Here is a 15,030-nt window from a genome sequence, read left to right on the forward strand (position 1 = left end):
GCCATGGGAACTTCCAGCAGCTCCCTGGGCCTTGGGAGAGCAGCTTCACAGGAAAGGCTCCAGCTGAGCACACAAGATTTTCCTCAAGACAAAATGCCTTTCTTCTTTTTTTTCCCTCCTTCCTCGCTGAGTTGATGGGAAACTGCAAAACTAGAAATATCCCCTATGGAAAAGTCTGCAAGAACTCAAAACGAGTGAAACAGCTGCATTCTTTAAAAGTCACTGGAGTGGAATTTGATGGAAGGCAAGGTCTACACCACAGTGTTTTCTAATGCCTTTAAGAATCTGGTGGCAGAGATCTAATTTTCTGTTAAGTTCCACAAGGAGGTTATGAACAAAATCCTTTGAGATAAAACTGTTCAGTACCATATACTTGAGTTTTTGTTTGGTTTTCTTTTTTCTTCCTAGATAATCAAACCTTCACCTAGATTCTGAACTGCAGAGGTTTAGCTGTAATTCTAAGATAGAGCTCACATACTGAGACAGATCATGTCTTGAGCATATTCTGCAAACACACTTTTAGGTGTTAAGTCTTATGAAAGCACTAACATCAACCCCCAAATTCAGATAGAGCAGGCTCTCACTTACAACAGAGTTAATCACACTGATACAGGTGAAAAAAACACAAAAAAGGAAAACCTTCTGCAGCATATGGCTTCAGGAACCTCTGACTGCCAGTTTACAAGCTGGACTGGCAGGTTTGCTCATCACTGGGATAATTCAGGCATTATGACTTCATTTCTTGAGATTGCTTTTAGAAATGAATAGTTTGTGATCAGATCTCTTTTTCTCTTTAATTTTAGTGCCAGAAGGGCACAGATCTGCTCAGATACCATTCAGAAACCCTGCCTGTAAGGGTGGGAGCAATGGATGGGGACATTGTTAAGTAGCAAATGGACACTACCCCTCCATACAAAATCATATCCATAGCAAAGCAGTTTTTATCTTCTGAGAATGATGCAGTTTCATACTCTTACAGAACAGCAGAAATGCAATGGATCACTAAAAATCAGCACAAATAACCCTGTGCTACCAGAACAGTGGTTCTGACTGGGAAAGACCTTGCTGGGAATTGCCTGAGTTACACAGGAAGCTCAGGGTCAGACCTTTGGGAAGAGTTCCTAACCTGCTTTTCCAAATGAGGTCATGTGTGGTCCTGCCAGCTCCAAGGCAAGTCTTGGCCAGAGATTTTCTCAAGCCACTGATGATGAGTAAAGTGCAATGAAAATCCAGCCTGGCAGAGTGAGGGCCAGCTGAACACTCAGGCAATTTCAGCTGTAAATATGAGAATCTCACTTGTTATTTACCTGACAGATGAACACCACTTGGAGGGTCTGCAGTAATCAGAATGTTTGGAGACTGGCAATCCCAGTCATGCATGTGCATAACAAGATTCTTTAATAAAGCTGAAGAATGACACGCTCTCCTACCCTCCTTCCATAACTTATGCTTAGAACAGTCTCTAGGATTGTGTCCATGCACATTCCTCCTAATTCATCCCACTAAGAAGGACATTACAGATGCTGCTGGTTTATTTTCATTGTGTTAAAGATACAGGCTGCACTGCTGGAGGCCTGGGTTTTGCACAGGGAACATAACTGGTTTGAGAGCACATAAATCTAATGAGATTTCTTCCCTATGTGAGCAGTAAAAACACACATTTCCTGTCCACCTCACAGTCACTGGTACAGATGTTCTCTCAATATGTCCCATCACACAGGCCTGCAGGAGTACCAAAAAGTGAGTTGCATTTCAGGTTAGTCAAAAAAGTTGACAACAATAAATTTATATATGATGGCAGAATTTTTGGCAGTGTTTGCCTAAAAGAGAAACAAAACTTAAATTCAGCTCAGTTTTATAATATGAACCACCAAGTTTTTGCTCAGCATCCCAAGCACGAGATGTGGCACACGAGGGTGGCTCATGTTGACAAGATAATGGCCACAATCCATCAGAAATGTCAACATGTGGCACTGGTGGGGCCCTTGGTGCAGGGCAGTAAATCAGGGGGTTAATGGGAGCACAGAGCCCTGCAGCAGCACCTCCAGCTCACAGCTAGCTCTGTTCTCTCTGGTTTACCTCTGAGGGAGTAAAAGATAGAGAAGAGACTTGCCAAAGCTCCTACAAAATACCTCATACAAAACAAGGCATGAAACCAAGAATTGCTGAGCGACAGTCCTGAGATGCCCCAAACACACTGAGGCCAAGTCCTCCTTCCGGGAGGCTCAGCTGAGCACAAATGCTTCATTTTCCAAGAGCAGCTCCACTCCAAGCCTTGCATCTCCAGGCAGCAAAGGCAGCCAGGTCCCTCTCCATGGAAACTTGAATGCCCGAAGCGGTGTGAGCAGCTCTCCCCACAAACAAACTCCGAGTTACACGCAGAGAGAAGTGTTCTGAAGGGGAAGTGTTGCATCATGGAGTCTCCCACATCACTGGTTTTTAGCAGGTTCCAGGAGGAACCAGGGGGTGATTTAACCTGAACATTTTTGGTGAGCATTTCTGCAGTGATGACGTGGCTGAGCAGCACGGAAAGTCACAGGGATGCTTTGAGATGCTAACACAACACAAATAACACTCCTGCTGATCATTAGATCTGTTGGCAGCCACACACCAGTGCCCTGAAGGACACCCCAGGCAGCTGAGGGGAACTCTGAATGAAAAACAAGCTGTCAGCCTGCCCGAGGACACAAGATGGAGATGGCAGACGTTTCTAGGGGAGCGTGTTCCTCGCTGGCTGCCATCTGGGAAAGCAGGAACTCTGTTTTACTTGAATGCTGCTCAGGATTCAGCTTTCAAGAGAAACTGCAAGGCAGGGTAGCAAACAATGCCACATTTGTCCCAGAGCAGCCTTGGGGCTGGCAGTGGCAGGGCAGGAGGTGCTCCCAGTCCTGGAGCACACGAGGGGCACCAAGCAGCCCTGGCTGCCTGTTCCCACACTGTTCAGCATTCCAGAGTGCACAGATGCCCTGGAGAACCTGCCCTGGGGTGGGCTTCCTGCTTTCAGGGATACGACTCTGCTGCAGAGCCAACACAGTCACTCTTTCTTGATTTTATTGACTTGCTTTGCTCTCTGCAAATGGGTGCTGGGCTATAAAAAAGGCAGCAACATACCTTTGGCCTTTAGAAAGCAGCTCAGAGTTCAAGGAGCAAGTGACAGTTTAGGAAGGCTCTCTGGATTACAATTCTTCCATTTTTGGCATGCTTTCATGTTTTTCAGGCATTCAGTGCCAGCTGCTGTAGACAAGGAACCAGGTCACAGCCCCTCAGGTGCACAGCTCTGTTCAGGCTCAGTGTTACTGATCCCAGCCCAGCATGCACAGCCAGGGGAGAAACTGGGACAGGCAGGACAGGGGCAAGGCTCTCTCTGGAGACCACAAAAGAGAATAAACAGCCTGAATGGGGAATCAAGAGGCACTGCTGAACCCCTGGTGTTCAGGTTTCTCGTTCTGACCTGGCCTTTCTCACACTTGTGCCCCTCATTTGTAGCAGTTGTTGGCAGCAGCAAAGTCCATATTTTGCTGTGTGCTCAGCCCCTGTCCCAAAGCAGGGTCCCAGGCTGGAGCTTGGGTGCCCAGGATGGGCACAAGGTGGGCATCAGCCGTTCCTGGTGTGTCAGCAGCTCTGCCCAGGCACCAGCGCTGCCCGTGCCAGGCACGCAGCTCTGCCCTTCTCTCCCTGCTGCACAGAACCTCAGGAGTGAAAAATCACAAAGGATCCCCCAGCGGGAGCCAGAGTCCCTGTAGCCAAGTTGGCAATGCCATCTAGTGCATGCAGGCAGAAACAGCACAGAGCCACAGGTGGGCAGGTGTGCACGGCCCAGATGTGCAGCCAGATGTGCCCAGGGCACCCCAGCCCTGCACAGTGCCTGCCCCAGAAAGAGCTTGGCTTGTCCACATATCCCACTTGCCTGGAGAGGGAGGGAGGGGAAATCCTCCCCTTTCCCAAATGCTTTCAGCTGAATTTTTCCAGCTCCACGAGCCTGTGGTCATTACTGCCAATACAGCTTCACATTTTGGCTCTCTGGCGTCACTCAAATGTAAAACATCTCCCACACAAACATTTTTTTTGAGCAAAGCAAACACTCTCTCAGTAACTAGAACCATTTCTCTCAAACATGAACAAAGGGTGAGGTTTCTTCAGACAAAGGAGCTGAAGGTTCCCTTTTAATGAGAGCATTCTCTGACGCAGACCAGAATCTGTGGCATTCTCTCTTTTTTTTTCCTGAGTGCCTACTTTAAAAAAAATACATCAGGGCTGATCATAATCTTATTCTTGTGCAACTTTTCTGAAATTTCACCAGTGATTTAAAACTTTTTTTTAAGGGGGAATAATTTGGCTTTTAAAAATATTTTTAACCAAAAACTGATACGTCTTTCACTAAAAATGTGTGACCTCTACAAGGAAAATATTTCAACAGCTATTGAAAACAGATATTTTGTTAAGAAAATGATGAGTTATGGACTTTGTGTTTTGTTTGAAAACGGGTCCATTTCTAGCTCTGTAAGATACCGCTCATTCTCCAACTGTTATTTTAAGTTGTTCTTCAATCCAATTTAAAGGAAAGAAATTTTTTCTCCAAGCTTTCTGTATTTTCCATACCTTTAACAAAACATTCAGGAAGACTCTGTTCCTCATTACAAACCCTTTTCCTTCTAAGTGCTTTATACATTTAATAGGCATAAAAAGTCAGAGGAGGGGGTGGGAGCAGGGAAATGCATCTACCTGGGCTTAATTTAGAAATAGAATTTAATATATAGACCAGGTCCACCCCTCTCACTGCTGCTGGGTGCAAGAGCCAAGACTGGCTCTCACAGTGCTGTGGGGGTAAAGCAGAGGGGATATTCCAGTGGGTACCAGTGTGCTCCAGGGGTTAAATCCAGCCTGGCCATGCAGGGACATGAGGAGCCCCAGTGCAGCTGGAGCTGAAGCTGCTGGGGCTGGATGGAGCAGGAGCCGAGCAGGCTCAGCCCGACTGTGCTGGAGGCAGCAGAGCCACTATGCAGGCTTGGAGCTAACTCAGAGCCTAAATAGGAACTGGAAGGACAAAAGCTTGTGGGATCAGGCCTTAAACCAACAGCTCCCGACTCAGCACAGCCTCGGAGAGTATCTAAAATAACCAGCGTTGTTAAAGGCCCACATGCTAAAATAAATGGAAATCAATAATGTTAATAGGCATTAATTCATGCTAATAGAATCACTGCTCCAAAAGCAGAGTTAATAAGCCCAGTTAGACCACTACCACTGGCTACATATTAAAAAGATCCAAAATATTTAAATATCGACCACATTCCTTTGAAATTAATAGTATTTCCTTCGGATTACGCATTGATCTTGGCTGAGCCATGCTTGACATCTGGAGCAGTTAAAATAGCAACCTGAACAGCCACAGTCTGCCACTAATTTTTAAAAGTAGAAAAACCCCAGTTTTAACTTTTGTGCTCTCATTAAAACCACTCTGCTGTCTCAGTGCAGGGCCCAGCAGAGGAGAGCCATGAATGCCCTGAGCAGGGATGAGCTGAGGCACTGCCAGTGCTGCAGGTCTGTACCACCACAGCCACAGGGCTCCTTACACAGACCCTCGAAATCCCTTCTTCCTGGAGGGAAGGGGCTTTGCACAGAGCCTGGGTTCTCACTCTCATGGTGGAGACATCATTTCATTGCTGGCTTTCACAGCAGTCTGGGTCCATCACAGCCAGGGCTGTTCTGTGCTCAGCTCCAGGCCATGCTCCTGTCTGCTGCTGGGGATGTGCAGCCCCAACACAACCTTCATCCCTGGTGGGCTGAAGGGGTTTGGGGTGTTGGTGGGCTTTTTTCTCCCTTTAATGTTTTTGAAAGCCAAGGGAGGAACCCATTCCTTCTACTATTCATTGAGATAGGATAAATATATAGGTTTGGTCATGGTTTTACTCATGTTTTCCATGCATCTCACAACTGTATGGGTTAAACAACTCCTCACAGCTGGGATTCCTGCTTCTTTAATGTTCCATGTGTGAGCAGCAAGGGCAGGACATGAGGAAGGGAGCAAACCACCCTCTGCAGTGCAATGTGGCCAAAATCATAATGGGGGAGGTTTCTCCCTTCCAGAGGCTTCAAATTCATTTCTGATTCCTGTGAATGCTTGGAGGATGCAGTGCAAAACCCACACACAAACCTGGCTCCTCTGGCTGGCTGCCACCTGCATCTCTCTCCCATCCAGACTCCAAAAAACCTGCTCTGCTCCCACCCTGCAGCAGGATTAAAACACTCCACACAAGCCCTATGGAGTGGGCATGGCTCTGTTGGGAGGGTGACCAGCAAGCCCCTCTGCAATGCTGGGTTACAAAGGTGGCCAAAAAGCTGAAACCTCTCCTGCCTTTTGATAGAGAAAAGCAGCACAGGAACGTGGGCCTAAGGATGCTGCTGCCAGCCCCTCTCAGGGAAGGAGCAGCTCATACAACACCAGGAGATTCAGGTAATGCACTTTAAATAACCACAGAGTGAAAGAAAGGACAGGAAACAAGGACATGGCAGTGAAACAGCTCAGGTGCTGCCCATGGCGCTCCTGTCTCCCTCTCATTTCCAACCAGCACCTCTCAGGCCAGTCCCACAGCTCTGGGAGCTCCTGGATGAGCCCCATGCTGTGCCTGCACCAACATGATGGAGCACACCTTCATGGAGTGGAATTTTTACAGTTTTTAATCACCAGCCTGCAGTTAAAGCTGCCCTCCCTCAGTGGCAGGACATCCTTGCATGGGGAAGGAGGGCAGCTCTGCCCAGCCCCATCCCTCTGGTCAGCACAAGGCTTCGAGAGCTTCTCCTGGCTACTCCTATCTGTGCAAAGAACAGCCCCATCTTCTCCCAGGGACAAAGGACAAGCTGAGACATCTCTGCATGTACATTCCCCCTTCCCCTAGGAAGCCAAATGTCAGAATTACTTAGCATGGAGCACACCTAATTTATTTGGCTAATTATTTTCAGCCAGCCAGGCTCCAGAAGCCCCCTGTCACAGACAAGAGCCTCATTGTACCACTGACTCTCTTGGCCCCTGGCTTGCTGAGAGCCCTCACTCACCCACCAAACACTGACCCCCAGCTCTTCCTGCTCAACACTGAAAATCCCACCACTGTTCTGTAGCACAAATTCCTCTTCAATACTGAAGCGGTTTTGAATGCACAACCATCCAAAGAATTTAACAATGAATAGAGTGATCATGATTTTGGGTTTTTTCACCCAAATTTGTATTGGTTTTTTTCTACGACAAAAACAAAGAAGGTTGTGACCCACCAGCCAAAGTCCCCACTTGCCCCAAAACATGAAAGGCCCTGGAGCCACTCAGAAGTCATCACCTTGTCTCATTTTGAGAGGCATTTTACCTGAAGCATCCTCCTGGAACACAGCACGGCCTATGTTAGTACACAGGAAATTCAGAGAAAACAACAAAGTCACTTAGGACCCTTCAAGCGAGAGCCACTTACTCTCCTTCTCCACTATCCATTGATAAGGGTGCCCAGCTCCTCACCTGCAAATAAGGCAGGGTGGCTGCTCACCCAAAGGTGTGAAGACACATTCCTTGAGAGCTGCCTCCAGAGCCCTGCCACACAGGAAATTATATACAAACACACTCTGCTATGAAGACACAAACAAAGGCAGCCATAAAAAAAAAAAAAAAAAAACAACAAAACAAAAAAAACAAAACAAAACAAAACAAAAAAACCTCTTGGTTTAATCAGAATTGTCTTTCTGCTGCAGGAATCCAGTGGCTATGTGACCTTGCTTTCATTAAAGAGTCCCTGGAAATGCAGATGCACCTCCTGTAAACGTCAGTGAAATTCCTCTTGAGGACTTAACTGTCCTCAGATCTGCATCTTGCCCAAGACAGAAAGCGTGTGTGGCAGTGGCATGGGGGAAATGGCTGAACATGTACAACAATTAGCTTTAAAAATGTACCATTCCGGCTATTGTTTCAGTGGCCTGTCCCTGGGGATCCTCAGCATTGCTGTGTTATTGGTGATGCTAAATGGGGTTTTCAACAAAGCTGGTCTGAAGGCTTGTGAATGCCAAAACAGCATTTCAACCCATTAAACTTCACAGACGAAACAATTTCTTCTAAAAATAATCATCAGTTCTTCCCACCAGAAAAAATTAAAGTCTGGCCAATTCCTACTGCGCCAAGTTTTCAGGCAGGCCTGAATTTTATGGCTGAGCTTATTAAACTCTGAAGAAAAGCAGGTTAATAATGGAAACAACCAACAGAGCCGAGTTATAGGTGAAGAGAAGCCACCCTACACAACAGGGCTGCCAGGAACTGCTGGCAAATACATTCCACCTAGCTAATCCTGAATTTTCCTGTTCAGACTAAAAGATGTCTTAGCTCCTGCTAACATCCCTGCCATTATGTTGATGCAAATGCAGTCACGAGGCAATTATCAGCCCAGCCAAGGGCCAGCCATTGTGGGGCTGACAATAGCTTGTCAGAGGAGAAACAAATACCTTCAAACTTCTCCAAGATTTTAAGTCTCATTAGTATAAATCAGTTACCCAATTAATGAGGGGTTTAGCATATTGATTTGCATGGGATTACACAAATTAATGGCGCCCATAGAGGGAGACAGTGTGGCAGGACAGCTGGGGAGATGAGCAGCTCTGCAGGGAATTGTACTGGTGCAATACATCAATGAGGGGCACAGGCCCCCCAGATTTTGCGATGGGGATGAAGCTCCTCCCACTCAGCTCCTGTGAAACCATCAGGGATACAGACATTACCTGGCTGCTGAAATTAATTATAGACTCATTAAGACTGGGAAAGACCTCTAAGAATATTAAATCCAACCCTTAACCTAGGAATGCCAGTTCAACCACTAAACAATATCAAAAAGTGGAGCAGATTTGTTGATGCAAGTAAAAGCTGGTTTTAAATTCAAAACTTTTGTTTTAGCAGTTGCAGCAATCTCTGGCTGGTGATGGGTGGAGATGGCTTGCAAGGGAGGCCACCAAGGTCCATGGGTGAGATGCATTCCCACTCTGCTCCAGCTGGGACACAGGGAATGCACAAAAGGAACCACCACAAAGAGCAAAGGGCAGCAAGGAACCACGGGGCCAAATTGCAGTGAGCAGGTTAACAGACAAAAGGGTCTCCTTTTGGTCAAGGCAGAGCAGATCCAGGGAGGAAAAACATCACCAGCAGTTACCCACCCAACAGCACAGGGAGAGTAACAGAGGAAGGCAACACCACACCAGGACTTCCCATCGGCATCCGCCAAAACGTTCCTGGTTCAGCAAAAGCCTCTTTGCCACAGCTGCTGCTCCTCCTGCACCCAGCTGGGTGCTCAGCTGTGCCAGGCTGTCCAGCCCCTGGGATCAGGAAGGGACAGTTCTCCCAAAGCAGAGGGACAAAGGGACTGGCCGTGCCCAGGATGCCTCCCCTTCCTCCAGGGCTGGCAGCCCCTCCTTGCTCCAACAGTTATAAAAGGGCTCTCAATCCATGTAATCCATTAGATACAAATTACAGCAATTTGAGCACACTTAACCTAGCATTACAGCAAGCCCATAAAGAGCTGTGTCTTCCCAGGCAATTTACACTGCTACAAGCAATCAAACAAACCACAGCAGAGGATTAAGCAACAAGAAAAGCAAACCAAACCCAGAAAATCTGATTCCTGGAACAGCATTATCAAGAAATTATTACTAGGGTTAGTTCACACTCAGGTGGTCTAAAACCATCACTTTTGCATAATCTCTAACCAACCCGTGTCTTCCAAATATCTTAAACCATTAAATCCCAGCTATTTGAGAGATGCCAAGAAGCATAGAACACTTCACCATTTGGCATCAGGATTGCAGTGTTTCTGCATCAATTTTCTCCCCATTCTACACATTTTACATTTATTTTTAAATTACCACCAGTCCTAGAGAACATTCTGAGGAACACAAGCAGCAGAGATCAGGCAATCCTCCTGCCAGGCTGGCCACAACTGCAGTGTTGGTTTATGAACCATTGCAGGCAGGTGTCCCCTGGCCATCACATCTGGCAGAGACACTGCAGCTATCCCAGTTGAGCTTACATGGAAAAAGAAAGCCATCAACATTAAAAAAAAATGAAAGCACAAGTAGTTTTCCTTCTATAAGTAGATGGGTTTATCCAGGCTCTGATTTCCTGCAGCAGCAATGCCCACCAGCTTACACACACCCCCCAATCTTTGGTTCTCAGGGTCCCCAGGTGCTCCAGGCTTGTCAGCACTGGCCAGACCTGGGTGTCTGTCCCTCCAGGCTGTGGGGATGGGCCATGGGCTCCCCCAGGGACAAGAGAAAATGCTGTGGGGTTTTGTGCTGCAAGTGAGGGGCACAAGCAGCAGCTGCTGGTCTGGTTACATAGGCTGCACACAGGAGGGACGAGGGTGACATTGTGAGAAAGGTGACAAACAGGGCTGGAAACCACTGTAGGACACATGGCTAGTAAAAGCATCCAAAGAGATAGAAGGGATTTTTATGCGCCATTCTCTGAGGTTCCCAACACCAGATGCTATGATGAGGAAGGAGCCAGGACCAAACCAGAGGGCTGGCCTGGTCCAGCCAGACATCACAGCAATTACAGGATGGTAATGGAACAATTGCACCATCTGTTCAAGAAATGGCCACTGTTCTGAGAGGTTGCACTCTCCAGAATGAATACATCACCTTGCCTGTGAGGACAAACCCAGCTTGGCTCAGCCAGGAGAAGAAGAGCAGCACCGTGCCCTGGAGTATGGAGACTCCTCTTGTTGCTCTGGCCATTTGTCCTGACTTGGGGGGCACCAACACAACACAAAATGAGAAACTCTGATCACAGTCCCATTACAAGCTCTCCTTTTCCCCCCTCCACGTGTTACCTGTGAGGCCATTTCAGGACAGGCACTGAGCTGTTAAAACAGCTCCTATTAAGAGCTGGATCTTTTCATTCCAGTGCTTTGGGAGATGGCACCTCCCACGCTGCCAAGGACACCACCTTTCTGCTTCATTTTGCATTTGAAGTGCACTTACCAGCTCCATTAACTTTAATAATTAATTCTATACATGGAAATTTTTATTTAAATCATGCTCATAATGGCACTGGTTATATATGGAAGAAAAAAAAAAACTGGAAGAGGGGAACACATGCCTTCCCTGAAGTGAGCAGCATGTCTCATCCCTACCCGTATGGTTTAGTTTACAGGCTCATGTCAGAGAGCCAACTTCACACACAAACACAAAATAAAAGCAGGAACACAACTTTTGATCATCCTACATTGATGTTTACTCTTGTTTCCTGCAGCCCCAGGTGACAAATCTGTCCTTTATATACTGGAAGTCTCTGTGCTATTAACAAAATCAACTGGACACGCTTAAAATTGACAGGAGGTCTCTGCATTGGTGGCTTGTACCAAACTAAGGAATAATTATTAGTGAGCAATTTGTTGTAAAATGATAAATATAAATTCAGAAGTGTTTTTGTTTTCTGAGCAGAAATGCTCAAACCCAGGAGAATTTACAAGCAACTTTCTTACACATGAACACTTAGGCCAAGAAGGGAGATGCTGGAGCAGGCAGCAGCTCCGAACATAAGGGCTTTTGTTCCACCAATCTCAGAGCTCTGAAGAAGTTTTATTTTATTTTTTTTCTTCATTTAACTCTGCTGGCCTGCCAGCTGGGTATGAGCCAGAAGGGTTATCCAGTCAGACCCTACTGCGATATATTTACAATGGTAGTGCATCTAAGGTTTGTTTATTTCGGGATTAAAATTCAAATGGCTAGAACCATTTAAATAATTAAAGGGCAATCAGAAAATGCCATGAAACCAAACAAATCAGGAAAAGTCATGGAAACCATCAGCAATATTTAATTCAGAAATTCTCTTTGTTAGGGAACTTTGCTGAAAGAAAACAGCTGGATGTAGTTCAACCCTCTAAATTAAAAACAATCTAACAAGGTCTATAGGGATAACTCTTTCAGCTACATATTGGAGACCAGATTCACTTCTACCAAGTAAAAGCAATAGCACTCAAAGCTAGAAAGGAAATTCCTCAGAACTGAGGTAGTTTCTAAGTATCAGCACATTTTCCAATTCCTCGCAAGGCAACTTAGCTATTTACAATCCATTTTTTCCCACACATAAATTTATAATTTTTTCAATTTTATGGTTCCATGATTTATTTTCTAAAGAAAAATAATCTAACCAGAATATCCCTAACTCTACTAACATCATGTTTTAATAAATAACTGGCTACTTCTGGTAAAATTAAGCCTCCAGGATTATTTATACCAGCCAAGAATACTTTGTCTTTATAGCTTTGCAGAAATTTGGTGTGAAAATAAAGTTGAGTATAATGCTGACCCTGAGCTAACAAGTAATTAATGCTTCAATATAAAAATAGAAAATTATCCTTTATGACACAAAGGTGGAATAGAGCAAACCTTTTCTCTCAGAATTGCTTTCCTGCCCAGATCCAGGCATCCAGCCAGACCTAAAGGCTATCCAAAGCAGGAAGAGATGTGCAGAATAATTTTGAGTCTTTCCAAAGATGTTGCTTTTGCTAAACTCTTTTAAAAATTATTTCATCTCTTTTCTTAAAAATATACATTTCTTTTATTCGTGAGTTGCTGCTCACCACAACAACGTTCCAACAGCACAAGGAGAGAGAGGAAGCTGTCTCAGGTAGTGCCAGAGGTGCTGGGCATCAGATCCCAGGAGACCAAACACACCCAAAATGAGGCATCTTCAGCCCTGCCAGCTCCTGCTTCCATGTACCTGCAACAGTGCCTGTTCCTTCTCTTTTGCCCCCATCAGAGAGGAAACAAAACTCTTGCAAAAACAAACCCAATCCCTCCCCACCTGCCCTCCCACACAGGATTCCTTGGAACCAGAACCAAGTGTTAAAAAATCAATCCAGCATTCAGCTAACAAACGTGCAGACAAGACACATGTTGGCATTTGGAGCTGTGAGACCACAAGTTGTTTCCAATTGAACAAGTTTAATGCCTCGTTCCCTCGGGGATGCACATTGGGAACTGACCCACAGGAGTTACAGCTGATTGCAAGGATCCCGGGGAGCAAAGGACAGCTCTTCTCAGCGTCTGCAGAATTGGAATTCTCTGTAGTCCCTTCCAATTGAACCAAACCTCCTGCAAAGCAAGCACAACCTGCTCCTGGCATGGATGCCCTAAGCAAACGGGGCCCTTGGCATGATGACCAGTTCTGCCTTCACCTTCTGTTTTACCGCATAATAAAGACAAATGACTTCCACTTCTCTCCAGATAAGGCAACTAACATAATGTGGATAAATGGGAAGTTAACTACATGAAACATTTTCTGCTTGTTGGGCAATTATTTTTTCCTCATAAGATAACATGATAAATAAAACCTGCTTCTGTACAGATATTTCTCATTTCAGAAACACATACTTGTTACAGGCCAAGAGAAGACCCTGGGGTTTTTGTTTTCGTAAGAAATACAGTAAAAGAAAAAAAAGTGATAAAGACACAAATGCAGAGCTAACTACAGGCTTGTATATACATTTTTGTTATCCACCTCTAACATGGATTCTTGGTGAACGGGATAGACTGGTACTTCCCATTCCTGTTATTCCCAGGATAGCAAGGGAAAAAAAAAATAAATCAGTATCTTAAAACCAGTGGCAACATAGTAAAAACTGTACACTGTTGTCCATTAACTTAAAAAGCAAAGTCTCTAGATGGTATAAAAGTGAAAGCAGGTGCCTTCTACCTTTGATAATAAAAGTCTTTTCCCCTCCCCCTATGCTGCACAATTATCTCCATTGTCTTTGCATGGCCAAGAACAAAAGGCTAAGGAGCAAGGCTGCTTGTGATAGACCACTTCTGGTGGCAGCAGCAGAAGTGTTCACGGTCTTGTCGCTCTTGTTGGAGCTGCCGGTGACCTCGGTGGCGTTGAACTCGAACTCGGGGGAGCACTGCTGGAGCTCGCAGCCGCTGCCGCTCTCCTCGCCGCTGCTCTCCTCACCTGGGGAAACAAACACGCCTGATGAGCTCCTCTGCTGTGCTGCTCTGCTGCCTGCACAAGGCAGCAGGGGCAAAAGGAAAGTGTGGCTGTTCTGGTGTTTAGGAGAGGTAAGCGTGGGTCACCTGGTTAATGTGATTTTTGTGTGCAGTCATCAAGGCTGGGCAATGGGTGCAGCCCAGAAAGTCAATCACATCCTGGGCTGCACCCAAAGCACTGTGAGCAGCACGTCAAGGAGGGGATTCACCCCCTTGACTGCACTCATGAGACCCCACATGGAATTCTGCATCCAGCTCTGGGGCCCCCAGAATAGGAAGGGTCTCCTGGAGGGAGTCCAGAGGAAGACACAGAAATACTCAGAAATACCTTCTCTATGAGACAGACTGAGAGAGCTGGGATTGTTGCATTAAGACAAGGGGTAATGGTTTTAAACTAAAAGAAAGTAGATTTAGATTTGATATAAGGACAAAATGGTTTTGTGATGAGGGTGGTGAAACACTGTGGCACAGGCTGCTCAGAGAGGTGGTAGGTTCCCCAACTCTGGAAAGACTCAAGGTCAGGCTGTGGTTGGATGGGACTCTGAGCAGCCTGATGTAGTAAATGATGTCCCAGCTCATTGCAGGGTGATGCAATGATGACCTTTAAAGGTCCCTTCTAACCCAAACCACTCTATGGCTTTGTGGGAGCACCCCTCCTCACACAGCCTGTCAGTGAGTCCAGTTTCCACCCTCCTCAATAACACGCTTACCCACAGCTGAAGCTTAACCAGCTACCCGTGCTAGCATGAAATCCAATTAAAAGGGAAGGAAGGAAGCAAAAGGCAAACAAGAGCAAACGTACTTATGTCAATGAAGTCGACGTCGTTGCCGCTGTAGGCATTCTTCAGCTTGTTGGTCATCACCCGCAGGGCCATGATCTGCCGGCGAATCACCATGTCTGGCTTGGTAATGTCCACCTCAACCTCTGGGTTATTCACCTGACTTGCTAAACCATTTCCAGTCACTGCAAAGTCGTACCTGAAAGGAAACCATTCCTGTTGGTACCAGAGGTGCAGCATGGCAGGA

General features: G+C 46.0%; 1 protein-coding gene across 1 annotated transcript in view; it reads right to left on the reverse strand.

Moving 5' to 3' along the window:
• Window positions 1–11,807: 11,807 nt before the first annotated feature.
• The window catches only part of GPC4 (glypican 4), a 68,055-nt gene continuing 64,832 nt past the window's right edge, over window positions 11,808–15,030 (reverse strand). The window contains exons 8-9 of the mRNA XM_074551255.1: window positions 14,807–14,982; window positions 11,808–13,969 (exon numbers count right to left, since the gene is read on the reverse strand). Of these exons, the coding sequence (XP_074407356.1) occupies window positions 13,758–13,969; window positions 14,807–14,982 (388 nt within the window). The 3' untranslated portion in view covers window positions 11,808–13,757. The remainder of the gene's footprint in view (window positions 13,970–14,806; window positions 14,983–15,030) is intronic.

The sequence above is a fragment of the Zonotrichia albicollis genome, chromosome 14 (assembly GCF_047830755.1).
Source record: "Zonotrichia albicollis isolate bZonAlb1 chromosome 14, bZonAlb1.hap1, whole genome shotgun sequence".
Lineage (NCBI taxonomy): Eukaryota > Metazoa > Chordata > Aves > Passeriformes > Passerellidae > Zonotrichia > Zonotrichia albicollis.